The 15,274-nt window shown below is 39.2% G+C and overlaps 1 protein-coding gene across 1 annotated transcript in view; it reads right to left on the bottom strand.

The window, feature by feature from the left end:
• pacs2 (phosphofurin acidic cluster sorting protein 2) overlaps nt 1-15,274 on the bottom strand; it is a 65,559-nt gene that overhangs the window by 11,088 nt on the left and 39,197 nt on the right. Inside the window, exons 2-18 of the mRNA XM_008399320.2 lie at nt 13,747-13,834; nt 13,516-13,605; nt 12,026-12,151; nt 7,659-7,821; nt 7,416-7,489; nt 7,200-7,280; nt 6,171-6,230; nt 5,918-6,072; nt 4,619-4,709; nt 3,584-3,655; nt 3,370-3,494; nt 2,577-2,709; nt 2,263-2,367; nt 1,350-1,456; nt 1,092-1,246; nt 901-1,011; nt 527-635 (exon numbers count right to left, since the gene is read on the bottom strand). Of these exons, the coding sequence (XP_008397542.1) occupies nt 527-635; nt 901-1,011; nt 1,092-1,246; nt 1,350-1,456; nt 2,263-2,367; nt 2,577-2,709; nt 3,370-3,494; nt 3,584-3,655; nt 4,619-4,709; nt 5,918-6,072; nt 6,171-6,230; nt 7,200-7,280; nt 7,416-7,489; nt 7,659-7,821; nt 12,026-12,151; nt 13,516-13,605; nt 13,747-13,834 (1,845 nt within the window). The remainder of the gene's footprint in view (nt 1-526; nt 636-900; nt 1,012-1,091; nt 1,247-1,349; nt 1,457-2,262; nt 2,368-2,576; nt 2,710-3,369; nt 3,495-3,583; nt 3,656-4,618; nt 4,710-5,917; nt 6,073-6,170; nt 6,231-7,199; nt 7,281-7,415; nt 7,490-7,658; nt 7,822-12,025; nt 12,152-13,515; nt 13,606-13,746; nt 13,835-15,274) is intronic.

Here is a 15,274-nt window from a genome sequence, read left to right as displayed (position 1 = left end):
AAAAAGTACTAGATTTTGTGGATTTTGTGGTAGTTGTAAAAATGCAAAGCAGTTCAAGATGCATCGATACTTTTGCAAAGGACTGTCTGCAAGCCCCATACCAGTAGTGAGACATTTACTTCATTTTGTTTCCAAAGGGCAGTTTGAATGGTAAGCCATTGMTTTTTWAAAATTATTATTATTTGTAAAAAGTACATTTTGGTCAATTTAACTGTTAACAGTTTTATCTACCAGCAGGATTTTTCCATCTGGTATAAAAATGTATGTTTTGACAGGATAACCACTGCTGTTAATGTTTTATTTTTATTTTTTTTGTCCACTTCATTCCCCCTTTTGAAAACAGAATGAGTTCTACATTAGAACCATTTGTTAGAGGAAATACTTAAAACATTAGTAGGCTTTTTAAAACCTTTTCTTAGCTCCCAAAGACATAAATCAGCCGTCTGTGCAATTACAGATAATATTCAGTGAAAGTAGACCCTTAAATGAAATGAGGCTGAAATCCCGAGGGGAAACGAAAACAAACCTTTTCTGCTTGTAWGTGAGCATGGCCTCGGCGATGGGGAGCTGGTGGGCTCCGTTCGCTCCCTCCATGTACTGCGTGACCCTTGACACCACGTCAGGGCTCTCCTGAACTACACATGGATGGTGATTAGTAYCYGAACGCAACCCYGGCATTTTCCTTTGAACTTAACATTCATSAGCTTGTTTCTGTTGATCACATAAGATCCCAGTAAAATRCACTGAAGTTTCTGATTAAACCATAATATGTGGAAAACGTCTAAGTGCCATGGAATATTAAACATATACTCTGATATGACTTTAAGAGCTAAAAATTTAATTTGTGAGGAAAAATGACCAAAGCCCAAGTGCGTGCAGTGTTTGTAATCAACAGCCCACCGATCACGGGAGCCTCWGTCTTGTGGAACAGATCCCTCCAGGCGGCGTCTTGGAACAAACTGTTGTAGCGATGATCGATCGTGCCGAGGTACTTGGAGACGGGATGCGCACCTGAGGAACAGCGGAGGCTTTTAAAGTAAATGTGCGAGGGCRGCCGCGCTCTGACATCGACTCAAGAGTCGACCTCTGACCTAAGGGGATGATGAGGAACCTCATGTAGCCGAGCCAGTCCGGGGTCTTGTGGGAGAGGTGGTCCACAAAGAGCCTCAGAAYCGCGCTGAGGTAGTGCTGCGCTCCGGCCACTGCAATCTTTATGGGAATGGGCGTCTGGGAGTTACAGTTGCAGCTACAGGAGCAGAACAAACACTGCGGTTTTGATTTTTGCAAAGCCACGTACGTTTGTTTGGGGTTTTTTGTCCTAGCGGGGACAAAACGAGGGTCAGACTTACAATCTTTGGATGCGAGAGACAATGGTGTTGAAAGCAGCTTGGATGTCGGCCGTGGTGCATGTGCAGACCACGGGCAGGTGGTGGTTCTGCAGCAAATCCGACAGATACTGACAGACAGGAGAGGAGGAACAAGAGATATAAGTTCACTAGTGAGCAGATGGAGCTGAACAGAGTTTTGTCTTCATAAATGTGTAGCAACACAACAATATCTTAAACGTGCACCGTAAATAATGTGCAGCTTTAAATTAGCGATGCACCAATCTACATTTTTCACTTCMGATATCGATGTCTGAGGTTCTGTCTTTTCTATCAGTCGAGAGARAAAAACAGCACTGAATTGACTTTAAATGTTTCTTTTTTTAAAAYACAGAAATAAATGCACTGAATTATAAATGTATTTGAAAACTAACWTATTTGAAACTAAGCTTGGTCAAACATGTAAAAACAACTTTAATTTATTCARTCAGTGCGATTAGGAGTAAAATAAATAATAAAGAAACTGAAACTGACAAACACAATAGGTTGATTACTTTGGCCAAAAATGTAAAAAAAAAAAATAAAAATAAAATAAAAAACTGCAACAAACCTTCTTTCAAATGGTTCGGAAAGTAAAATTAGGAACTCTAAATATTATGTAAAATAAATGATAAAGCATGACGTCGCTCAGAGCACAAAGCGTAGAATTAGACCAAATAGATCTGCACATCGTCACAATATCACATCTAGAATTTTTTTCAATATTGGGACCAATAAAGATATTAATATTCTGTTGGTACATCTCTACTTTGAAATCTGGATCAATAGTTTCAAGCTTTAACAGGTAACTTTTCTCTGATTGGATCGTGTTAAGCAGCTGGTGTTCAGGAGTTTGACYTTTGACCTTTCCGTCTCGTTCATCTTCTGAAGACCTTACCTGACCTTGCCAGTCTGACGTGTTGATGAGGATGATGCTGTCAGGAAGGTGGTTATCGGACACCAGGATGTGGTTCAGTTGGTCATAAACRGTTTTTCTTGGGATCTGGTAAAAATAACGTCAAAACTCAGGGTGCATTTTCTTTTTATTTACTCTTAATATTATTAMTTTTATTGTTATTAAAGTGGCTCAACGCAATAAAAATAAATAAACATGAGGGAACTGAGAAGAAACTTGAAATCTGCTATAATCAGAGGGARAAGCTGAGGATAATATCTGTGGCCTCTTCTCCAGCTGCAGCTGCGTCCCCCTACCTGTAGGTGGCAGCGTGTGTCCAGGGACCGCTCGTTGTCCAGGCTGTTGGCCCTCTCGTTCTGGGGCCTGCTGGGCTGGCGCTCCTTCAGGGACGTGCTCCGACCTCGCCGCCCTGCCAGCTTCGCTTCCTGCCTGAAAAAAGGAAAACAGGACGTAAAGACTAACCAGCAGGGGRCAGTAATTCACCAGCTTATTTTAGGGGGCTGAAGCCTCTTTAAAATATTCTCAAGCCCCACTCTAAATGTTGTTTTTTGGGGGGGATTTTTTGTTTGTTTTTTCTTTTAAATTGCCACTATACTAAATATGATGTGGCCAAAATATGAGTTTAAATAAATAGTCATATAAATKAATCATTTTTAGTTCAAATGTGATCTTAAATCTGTCAGTTTCAATTTTTTGCATAGTYTAATGAACTCTGAGATTGGTGTAAAATGTAACAGGAATTATTTGGAACATGAAACAAGCATGAAACGTTGAACAAATGTACTTCAAAATGTGTAGAGTCAAAAAATTTGAATTACCTCAGCAACGTTTCCTAGGAAACCATTTTATTATARTGATTTGTTGTTTACAGTTATATTTTGCAGTAGAAGAAGTTTTAATTTCCACAATTTCAAAATGCAAAAGCAACTTTGCTGTTTTTGTTGCTGTTTGAGAAATTTTGTACGTTTGCTCACAAGGGCTCAGCCCCCCCCCTCATTAACATCTAGTGACGCACCTGCTTCTCAGTATTTCTTCCATAAAGCGCTCTCTCTCTTGGTTCCTTTAGGAAGGTGGTCAAGGAAACAATACCTGTTGGATGAAATGATGAGCGATTCTGTCTTGGTCATTTTGCCACTTGGTGGCAGTCTCTCTAGAAACGTGTCCATGTTGTCCATTTCCAGCTCCGTGGTGGGAGTCACCGCCTCGGGTTGCTCCTGGAGGAAAACGCAAAAAAATAACAAAACCGACCAGACGTTAAGGTTGTGAGCCGAAGGCGAAGGCGCCTCCGTGAGTCTGTACTCACAAAGGTGGCGTTGTCACGGCCGCCATCGTCTGCGAACGTAGAGTCGCCGCACTTGGTTTTGTCCAGATCAAGCTGAAGTGAGGTGGAAGGAAGGAAGGAAGGAAGGAAGAAAAATCGACATGATTGTGACTGAGTCTCGGGAATGTTCACTTCACAGACGGAAAGCCAGAATTAGTGAATGTCTGAAGACGATTCTTGGTTCAACAGAGGTCTTATAATTTCCCTGATAAACCAACAGTGGTTTAAACCAACAGTGGTTTATCAGTGAGATTGACTGGTGGAAAAGAAAGCAACAAAATGCAGTTTTCAAATTCTGATCTCACTTATCAGGGAAAAGATGAGATCCAAACCAACTTCAACTTCTAGGAAAAAGTCAAACCCACTAGTTCCACCTTTCATACCATCAGCTGTCAGTAGCAATAAATTATTTTTCCATCAATTTGGAGGAATTTGGTCCCACTCTTCTCAAATTTCAGCCATGCTTGAAGATTTTCCAATCATGAACCGCCTGTAAGGTTTTACCACTGTAGCTCAACCAGATTTAAATCTGGACTTTAACTAGGACACTCCTAAACCTTCAGTTAAAGCCCTGCTGCTGCTTGACCTATAGAACTGAGAAATCACTTAAASAGAACCTGTTTGACAACATGAAGTAAGATAAAACACCATGCAGAACATTACGCACCCACTGASAAAAACAAACAGGTAAAAACTTTTTGTCAGATTAAAAGTTCCCTTTGAAAATTAACATACTTTTCATCAACCCCACATTTCTCTATTCAAATTGTTTTACTTATTGGTAATATTGTCATTTTAAATGTCATGTTTTCATKAAACTGTAATCACCATAATTAACAAAAGTAAAGGCTTTCAAACATCCATCTGTGTGGGATTAATCTGTTTCAGTAAGTGATAAAGTTCCTGAAATAAATGGACTTTTCAATAACACTCTAATTTATTGAACGCTTGTGCATTTAAAACAGCAGAATGGTGTTTTAATTCAGGTCTTTAACAGATAGGAAGTGGGAAACTGACCGGGCTCGGCGGCTCTCTGTGGCTCCGGCTGCTGTGGATGCTGCCGATCTCGGTCTGGGAGCTGGAGAGGGACAGTCCCTCGAAGTATGGCCTGAAACATGGACGAAACCAAACACGTTGCACTCCACACGCTTCATCTCTTCACAGATGATTCACAGGGTCGGCATAAACGCGCCTCAGCTAAAAGATCCCTGCAGGTTTCGTTTATTTTTCACACCCCCATCTGAGTGTGAAGGAGCCTGTTAGCGCTCGAGGACGGTTCCCAGTAGACGGCAGGTTATGAGTTTTTAATATTCTGAAGACGTAAAGCATCCGGGAGACACCGAGGGAAACGAGAAGCGCTGAATTTTCTGACGTCTTCACTCACAGGGGTTTGGGAAAGTTTGGAGCTCAAATATGGAAATTCATGTTTTATTATAAACAATAAAGTGTTTATAAAATAAATAAAGTGTCCTTKGCTTTATTCTTTATCTCATTGYGTAGAGGTTGTCGTCTCTTCTTTGGGTTCTTCCTCCTGTGCTTCCTTCCTTGTTTGCTTCTTTACTTCATCGAATTCTTCTGCTGATTCTTGTCCCTGCAAGTCTATCCTTCATCACTWCATTGTCTCCTCGCTTCCTGTTTTACTTGTCTGTCTYTTTCCTTCMTTTCTTCACTAATTCCTTCCATCCTTCTCTCTCCTACACTTCCTTGTGTCGTCCTTTGATTATTTTTTCACGTTTATCCTTTACTTTGTGTCCTCCTTTCTTTCCTTCCTTCCTCCTTTCCTTCCTTCCTTTTATCTTGCTTCCTTGCTTTCTCTAATGATTTCTTCCCTGTCTATCATTTATTACTTCATTGTCTCCTTGGCTMATTTTTTACCTGAATCTGTCTTTTTCCTTCCTTCCTTTCTTCCTACTTTCCTTTCTTAAACATTTCCTTGTGTCTTCCTTTAATTATTTTTTGTCTATTCTTTTCTTTCTTGTATCCTTCTTGCTTTCCTTCTTTCCTGTCTTTGATTATTTATTTTTATGTGTAACCTTTATTACTTGAGTTTCTTTCCTTCCTTCCTTTATTCCCTCCTACTTTCTTATTGTTCAAAGTGTCTAAATACTTCACTCAGGTGTTTTGTCTTTCAAAACATAAATATTTATGGACTTAAAATACTGAATCTGATCTTAAACAGCCAAATACTCATAATGTTCACACACATTTACTTTTTCCACTTCCTCTTGGCTTATACTAAGCATGCAGAACCGTTTTATAATTCATAAAAGGTCAACAGACAGGTAACTGGAGACATTAGATCGGCCCTCAGCTCACTTTAGTTTGGGTTTTGGCGTGCTGAGGACACTGTCGTCATCGTCCAGCTCCGGGCAGCTGTCGCTGGGGTTCTCAAACTCCACACTGTCCAGGTCCAGATCCTCCTCCTCCACCTCAGGAGGCGGCTCCGCCGGGTCCCGCTCCGAGTCCAGCACCTTCGCAGGCGCACACACACACACACACACACACACATCAAACAGCGGTTAGTCACAAGAGAAGCAGAGAATCTTCTTAAAAAAAAGAAGAAACGTACCTCATCAGAAACTCTGAAGCGCTTCAGCAGTGCCACCACTCGCTGCTTAAAGTTCTGCTGCTAAAATGCAGGAAGAGAAAACCCACAGAGTCAGTGTGAGATGCGGCTCTGGTTCAGAACGCTGTGTAAAGCTAACAAGGAGAGAAACACAGCGGTGATAGTATCATGCTGTGGGGATGGATTTCTTTAGAAGAGAAAAGGAAGCTTATCAGCATTCATTGGCTTCCTAATCAATGTCTCCATGGAAACATACACATTTTCTAGCATAGCGTGACATTTTGTAAAGACACTAAAGAGTATGGGTGTCCAAACAGCTCAAAAGTATCTGTGGACTAAAAAAATTTAATTTTTAAAAACTAAAATGACCAAAAGTTTTCTCTTCTTTTTAACCTATTCAATAGTAAATTAAGCAAGAACTATTTTAGTTAAACAAATCAGATTTTTTTGCTTTGTTTTGTAAGAATGGGATTGTAGATTAAAAACTTCAAATGTTTTTTCCTCGTTAAGTGAAAGGCATCCAGTTGGCTTATTTATTTAAGGTTCAATTGGAGAAATCTGRAAAAAAAATTCATATATTTTCAGCAATAAAAACAGGATACATCTGAAAGCACTCTGCATTTAAACTAGTTTTAATGCAGCAATTAAAGGCTGATTCAGGTGCACGAAGGTTTACTTTACAGTGTAACTAAATGAGTAGATGATAAAAGGAAACCAGAGACCTTGGAAAATGTCGCATCTAACAGTTTTTACAGATTCACTTTTTTGGCACTGTGTAAACAGAGGCCAAGCAACACTGAGGTATCTGTTGTTAAAAGTATTTCTTTGAAGGTTTTTTTTTTTTTACCTGGAATTTATTGCTACGGAGCCCCTAAAGGGACATTGAAGGAAACACAATAACAAATAATAAACCTTCTCGTCTGCACAAGATAGTATCTGGTGCTCTGTCTGAGCATCACACAGAGAAAAAACACAGCCATGAGTTTATTTTCATGTTTCTTTGAGATCTCCGTCTCATTTTGTATCCCTTACCCTGGTGATAGAGGGGGTCCTCACAATGGACCTCCTCTGCTTCTTTGGTTTCCTCACATCAAACTCATCATCCTCAAGATCCTGAAAGATGAAAGAGGAGGAGTCAATGAAATCTTCAGGGAAGAGACAGACATTTCTGTTTTTCTTTATTCCTCATCTATAAAGCAATTCATGCCATGATCTTTAAAGGTCAAACTGATCAGCAAATGTGCTGACCTGTCCCTGCACTGCATCGTCGCTGGCCTCCTGCTCCGAGGAGAAGCTCTCATACTCTTCTTCCGAGTAGTTATCTACAGGACGTAATCGGAAGGAAGGTTAAAGGTTTACACATTATACATTGTTGTTGTTTTTTATTTCCTTAAAAATAATTTGAGATAGGGGAGAAAAACAGATTCTTGATTTATTTACCATATCAAACATCGTTTAAAATCGGTGGGGAAATAAAAAGCAAAAGCCTACCAGTGCATTTGATCTTCTGTCCTCCCTGCAGGGCGGCATCCTCGTGGTCTATCGGCTGACTGGACAGGGAGAAGATCCAGATCTCGGCCACTTTCCCCAACATGTCTTTCTGGTTGCTGCAGAGAGGCAGAACCTGACCTCCCTCTGTCGGGTGCTGCATCACCTGGGAGACGAGGGGAAAAACTCAATTTAATGCAGAAGAAGGGGCAATGTCAAAAGGATTTCAAATGAATGAAAAAAACAACAACATCAACCTGAAATTGCAATAAATGCAACACTTGATTAAACTTGTAAATAACCATACTGGTCAAAAGTTCAGTAAAGGTTAGACTCAAAGTCTTGATGAATCCTTTAAACGCTACAAAGCAGTTAATTTACAAGAGAAAGGGCAATTATTGGTTTTAATTCTAGTGTAAAGGTATTCAAACCCCTTTAATTTGCATCCGTTTTGTCACAAAACATTTATTTATTTAATGTTTGTTTTATAGGTCAACACAAAGTATCCTCCACTGTAAAGTGGAGGAAAAATGACAAGGTTTTACAACTCCGACTACCTCCAGTTACGGTGCGTTTCAACATGGCCGCTCCTCTTGACAACATTAGTAAGATGTGGTGGAAACATGTTGACAAAACATACAAGCAAAAGTGCGTCTAAAATCAAAGTTACATGTAGAGACTTCAACTCTAAACAGACCAAATTAAAACTGGTGTTTACTTACGGAAATTAAACCYTATAATTATGTTTGTCAGAGCTACTGTGTTTTTAGGCGTCGGCGCCATGTTGGAATTCCGACTTCTTGACCAGAACGCTGTTACCTCGGGTCTGAAGTCAAACCCAGCTCCACTTTCCAATTAACTGGAGCGCAGCATTAATCCTGCACTTCACTAATCTGGCCTTTATTAACAAGAAGAAAGCGCACCGTCTTCCGAAATGAAACCATTTGAAGACCTGCTCGGAGTCTGCCACAAGGGGGTGCTGCAGTCCAACGTCCAAACCTGACCTGGCTCTCCGGTCAGGTGAGGRCAAAAAAACCAGACGGAAAACAAACCCTGCACATCTACCCGGCCTGAATGTACAGCCCTCGGGGTGAAACGCGGTGGTGGCAGCATCATTCTGAGGGGGATGCTTTTCTTTAGCAGCGACTGGGAAGCGCGTCAGASGTGATTAGATGATTAATGGCGCTAAATACAGGACAATACTGGAGGAAAACCTGAGACTCTATCAAAGCTGGTAGAGACRATGTATAAAATACACACACAGTCTCGTVAAGTATTAAATCACGGGGACCGAACAGAGACCACTACTGTGTGCTGGTCTGTCAGATTTAATCTCAATAAGACACAGTGAAGTATGTGCTTGTAAAATGCCACATTGTAAAAACAGACCAGGGGCTGTGAGTACTTTTATCCCCCCGTCCACTCTGAATGATGAACAAGCACAACGCTCVGTCAGGCCTCTTYATTGTGGCCAGTGCACTTCATAAAGGCTGCTGAGGATTTTAGAGGACACTCCATCAAGATGCAGCCGTGAATAGGAAGGAAGTGTGACGGCAGCTAGATCAGATCTTTATGAGGATTCATACCTACCGACGGCTCCGATCTAGTAGAGTTTATTAAAGGCAAGCAGCATTGGGATTTCTACAGAGGAGCAGAAAAAGCTGCTGGAAACATGGACTCCTCTCTCCTCTCATTCTTTTCAATAAAGATTTTGAGACTGAATGACAGCTGTGACATTTAGTTACAGGCTTTCCTGTCGACTAATTGATCAATCGGAGAAAACACTGGCACATTCTTTTTAACCACTTGAGTTCATTTTATACAATATTACAAATACATAAAAAATATACATATAAGCAAACAATTCAATCTTTTTTTAAATAACAAAATAAACATTTTGTTAGCTAAAATGCCAAAACATACTGAACTCTCAGTTTCTGGTGACCTCTGTTAACTTTTTTTTTATATTTATATCTTCATATTAAATATATGAAGATATATGATATATGAAAAAAAAAAATGTTGGAGCACAAACCAGCACAGTTGATTTACACCATATTTTAGTTTTATTTTGTAAGCTAAGCYAGCTGGACCTCGAAACATTTATTAGTATTTTTAAGACAGTGGCACAAGCAAACATTTTTGCTGCAYGAATGTTTAACACCGATTTCATTTAATTAAAAGAAGGTGAAGGGGAACTTCACAACTTCACTCAGGTCCCTGAATCCTTTATTAAATGCCATAATTGTAAAGTTTATATCTTTATATCGATTTTTCTCAACTCCCAGCATAATTCCCGCTAAGTCATTWGATTCCATGTTTGTTTGTTTTCATGTCCAATAAGTGAATTGTAGATTCTTTTAAACAAAAGGTCAAATGTAATCAATTTAACTTCTAATTTAAGTGTTAATATTGTGATTCTGAGAACGAATGTATTCATAAATATATTCCTGTCATCCCTGTTTAAAATTAAAGAGCCACCGTTTCAATGACATCTTATTGATTTTKAAGAAATAAACAAGAAGCACAACTGTTCAGGTTTCCACTGAAACAGATTGTGTTTCCTGTCGTCCAACGTGGAAACATCAGATYATTGTTTTYTTCTATTTTGTTTATTCGTAGGTGAGGTGTTTCATTCTTTCCTGTGTTGTGGTTCAGCCTGAATGTGTTGCTCTGTGACTAGCAGCACACCTGGGTCGCTGTTTACTGCTACACTGCACTGATCTGGAGGCATCAGCCAAGCAGCTGCGGGGTGACTGGATGAATCAACAGCGCCACAGTGGAGTGATTTYACATTTGTGTTTCATTTCTTTCTCTAAAATCAGGACAAGTCTCTCTGTCCCCCACTGAATCCTGGGGAGGAAAACAACCCCCCACAACTTTGCCTGTTCAGCTGAAAATTCTAAAATTTCTCTGTTTTGTGGTTTGGTAAAACCACGTCCTGTGTTTTTTTTTTTTTAAACCTCACTCTGGTTCAATGGTGTCTTTTTCTTTTCTTCTCTCAGCTGCTGAGCCTTAACAAGCCCCGCTGAGCTTTGGCAGCCATATGGGATCTCCTTTGTGTGTGAGCATCATGTGCGCTGAAACTGAGCTCTTTATTTGTGTAATCCATGCTTTCTTCAAGCAGAGGAAACTGTTTTATGTGTTTTTTCTTTTTTTTTTTTTGTGGTGGGAGGTGATCAGTTTGTTGAGTCTTTAAAGATACATTGTTAATTTCAGAGCCAGCTTTGACTTGTTTCCTGAAATCAGTACCGGTTTGTGATGTGGGCAGAAGCCCAGGGCGGCATCTCATCTGGGGAGGCATGAGCTGCCAGAACCACAATAGTAGTACAAATAATTTCAAAAATGTTTTACTATTAGTTCAATTATAATAATAAAACATATTTTCCATAGCATTTATTTCTTGTATTTGTATTATATACTATAAACTTAATGGTCTACAATACGTGTCTTGCTATGGGTGTTTGTAGTATTATTCTAGGTTGTTTTCTTTTAAATCTTTTTCAAATAAAAAATAAAAATGTAAGTGTCTATGCCCCCYGGGGGCATTTTGAAGAGTTGTTCTCCCAGGGCACCAAAAAGGCTAGGACCGCCCCTGCCTGAGATGATGACACCCAAATAGAATCCTTAAGCACTAATTGTCCCAAATGTTTATTTTTTGAATATTATGTACAAACATACTTACAGCATAAAGATGTTGTTTTACATATTCACCCCTTTAACCACAAATAATTTTTTACAAGTATAATCCATGTAAAAAATTTATTTAATAATTAATGTAAAACGACAATTTCCGTATTACAATACAAACTGTGTCCTTTACTAGGATTTTACAGCAYAGCGCAGCAGAAACAGCTAATTAGGGGAAGATTTTGGGGAGGAAGAAAGTTTAAAACATTTCTAAACCTGAGATGTTTACTAGCACAGTAACAGAAGTCAAGAAGAGAAGACACATCATGTGACACCCTGGAAATGCTAGCGAAGGCTTCAGAATAATTTAGGTCTGTCAGACACAAAAGAGTATTCTTCAGATGCATTTGGCAGGTTTTTCTTGCACTGTGTGACTCTAAAATGCCAGAAGTCATTAAAGAGGGAGCAGCAGCAGCAGCAGCAGCAGCAGCTGGAGCTTCTAGCACTCATTACGTTTCCCTGATCTTTCTGACACTAACAACCTGTTAGAGCTGAAACACCTTTCTGCTCCCACCTGACCGRAGACTGAGAGACAACACAAAGAGCAGCACAGGCTTATTACTGCCTCCCGTTCACACACACGCACGCACGCACGCACACTGAYGTGGCTTACAAAACTTTAAATCTGRAGTGAACAAACTGGAGATGAGTGAGCGTCATATGAAGCGGTCACACTGTACCTCTGCCATATCGATAGATCCCACAGCCAAAGTCTTGTAGCCCAAAATYGTTCGATTCTTGTACCTTTTCCGTCTCTGGAGCATTATCTGCAGCTTGTTGCCTTCTCTTTTCAAGAAGTGTGGGTACTGAGAGACAACAAAAACAAGAAAAAAAATCTGAAAAACACAATAATATCTGGTAAAAAGAGACGTTTAGATCAACAGGTGGTTTTCTTTTTGCTAAAAAACCACAAACAAAACAACTTACAAAAGTAAGTCAATGCTGAAAAAGATACAGGTTGGTATATGACTACATTTAAGTCAGTTTTGGCTAAATTGCAATACAAGTAGTGAATACGTGATAGTAAATTTATTACACAAGAACACGTTAATGCAAAACCAAACTCAGATAATGCAAGGATGAAGAAGATCAAAGTTGGATATAGGAGAAAGCCAGCATAAGGTGGAAAGGAAAACTGAGAAAAAAAGATGAAGTCTGGGAGCATAGATGTGCAGGGAGGAGGATGTTGTATGTTTGACTAATCCAGAGACGATAAGGAGCCAGACGTATTATTCTGAKGAACTGCAGTAAATCAAACAAGGATGAAYGAATCATAGATAATASCCAGGATGATTTACTAGAGTGTCGGATCTCAGAAAAACAGCTCTCAGAAAAAAATCCTCCGTCTGTCTTTCTTCTTCTAAGTTAAGTCTTCTTCTGAGGCRTCATGGGATATTTAAAGGTCAACAAATATAGTCCGCTTTTGAACAAGATATTAACTAAATCTCTATAAAATAACAATTACAAGTCAAAATAGTAACGTATATTACATTATAATATCCTACGTGATAAGTCATAAACATGAAGTCTTGGTTAAATCCTCGATAGAGAAGCTGCAGTGACTGTTGAYGTTAAAGAAAGTTGCAGATTTTACTCCAACTCCAACCTTATAATCCATTATGGCTCCTTGTGAAAAGAACATAAACTACTTAGTTGCTCTTCTGTTGGTCTCTATCTCCGAAAATCAGTGGAACACAAGTYTGATTTATGAAGATAATCATAAATTAGACGKTACTACTAATGTTATTAACGTCATTCGAGTCATTTTTTTAAATTTATCATAATGGACAACAGATAGAAAGTCTAAGTAGTTTTCAAATGCACAACTGGAACATACAACAAATCCGTGCTCTGCCAAAAACCAAACACAACATGCTCTCTTGGGGGCCCCCTGCTGGTCTGGAGGCTCGCTTACGCCTCAGAAAAACTCACTTTAGGAGCGGATCATGTAAAACTGATGCAACCTCAGTTTTAACTGTTTGTGAATCTAAAGCAGAAACTAGTACAAGCTCCTACTGCGTAGAAATAACATCTCAGAATGTGACACTGCGCTCTTCGTTTGTCACATGTAGAGCCAAGACATGTGACAAATGTCTTGGCTGGTATAGGTAACGGAAACACATTACCTCTACCAAACATCAACATGGGGGTGGTGTTTGTTCTGCTTTACCTGCAGGGAGAAGGTGAGAGCCAGGTCAGTCTCCACTGACCCACTAGGTGGCAGCACAATCTCATGGGACCTCAAAATGCGTTTGGAGCCCTGAGGAAGAAAATGTTATAAAAATGTTCACAACATTCTAGGAGGTACAAGACTGGATCTCATGAGACGCTCGCAGGGGACTTTTGTTGGACAATTTATTGGTTCTTTTCAACATATATACTAAAACATAGAAGTACATACCTGAATCTTGACTGCGATGACCACAGAAATCAGCTCTTTATCAAGCTCCTTCAACACCACCAGCTTTTTAAGAGTCAGGCTGCACAGTCTGCAGAGAGACGCACACAAACAGACAAAAGGAGAGGTGGAGGTTCAGACAGCTCTTCTGGTGCGCTTTCATATGCACAAACAGGTGAGTCACACACAACAAGTCAGTCTGTTTATCAAACAGTTGGATGAACGGTTTACGGAGGAGATCGCTGCGGCCCCGCCGGCGTCTTCCAAGGAGTAAACAGATTGATCACGTCGGTATTGCTTTGACATGTACACAGATTAATCACATGCTGTACTAATCACATACTTACTCTACACTGAGGCAGCATCACTTTCTGCAGCAACTGTAGAAAATGTAACCTACTTTGCTAATGTGCTTGTTACTAATGACCAAATTAAAGAAGTTAAAAACACAATTCGACATGAGAATACATCTTACTTTCTTAATAATCCCATTGTGCCCAAGATTTAGATTGGTTTAGTAATTAACAAGGGGTGCAATGTGTCTAAAATAGTACAAAAATATGTAAATTACCAAAATTGTCACTTGAAAAACAAACAACGTTTTGGTTTGAATTCCTCTGTTCTACGATTAAAAAAAAGTTTCATCAAGTTACATTGTTTGGTATTAAAAGAGTTCATACAACAGAAATGTCATTATTAATGTTGAACACTGGACCAGAGGAGAGAGCCAACCAACCATTAGGCCTGTCATGATAACAAACTTTACTGGACGATAAATTATTCCAGAAGTTATTGCGATACACGATAATATTGTTGCTTTGAGACCATTTTCAAGGAGCAGTAATGCAAGAACCGATTCTCAAAGCTCAATAAACTTTAAATTCTAATGAACATTTAAACAATGGAACTGGAAGACATTTAAAATATCCACAATAAATAAAGAAAACAACAGAAACAACAAATAAAATGAATTATGAAGTCTTTGTACAAAATTATCTTAAAAAAAAAAAGAAGGGATAGTTGAGCTCAAAGCACCAGACTGAAGATTTTTATCATTCAGTTTTTGGCAAAAAGAGAAAAGAGAAAAATCAAGCAAATGAAAATGATTGAGTTTCTTTTAATTCGTCATGCAGTTAATTGATTTAGGCCTACCAACGGTGACATAATGCTGGTTTACTGTTGTATTATYTGTCTCTTAACAAAACCAGCTAACTGTACTGAGCTAACTCACTTTGAACTTCTCTGTGGAAATGAGGAAGATTTTCTGACATCTGGAATCATCTCAAAAACAAAACGATTTCCTGCCGAGATCTGGATTACCTGTTAAAATCTCACTCCTGTCAGTGAGCGACTAGTAAAGAGTATCTTACTCCTTATGATGCTGCATATTACCCGTTCTCAGACTGGTTTTCCTGAAACTGTTTATTGACTTCTCCACAGTTGTCAACACTATGCGTCAGACCTTAATAAAACAAAAATYATCATTAGTGAACGATCAAAAAGATACATTTGGTTGGCTTAAAAAAATTAA

Source organism: Poecilia reticulata, linkage group LG22 (assembly GCF_000633615.1).
Source record: "Poecilia reticulata strain Guanapo linkage group LG22, Guppy_female_1.0+MT, whole genome shotgun sequence".
NCBI classification, from domain to species: domain Eukaryota; kingdom Metazoa; phylum Chordata; class Actinopteri; order Cyprinodontiformes; family Poeciliidae; genus Poecilia; species Poecilia reticulata.
The sequence above is the reverse complement of the archived record's forward strand: the minus strand, read 5'-3'. Positions and strand labels throughout refer to the sequence as shown.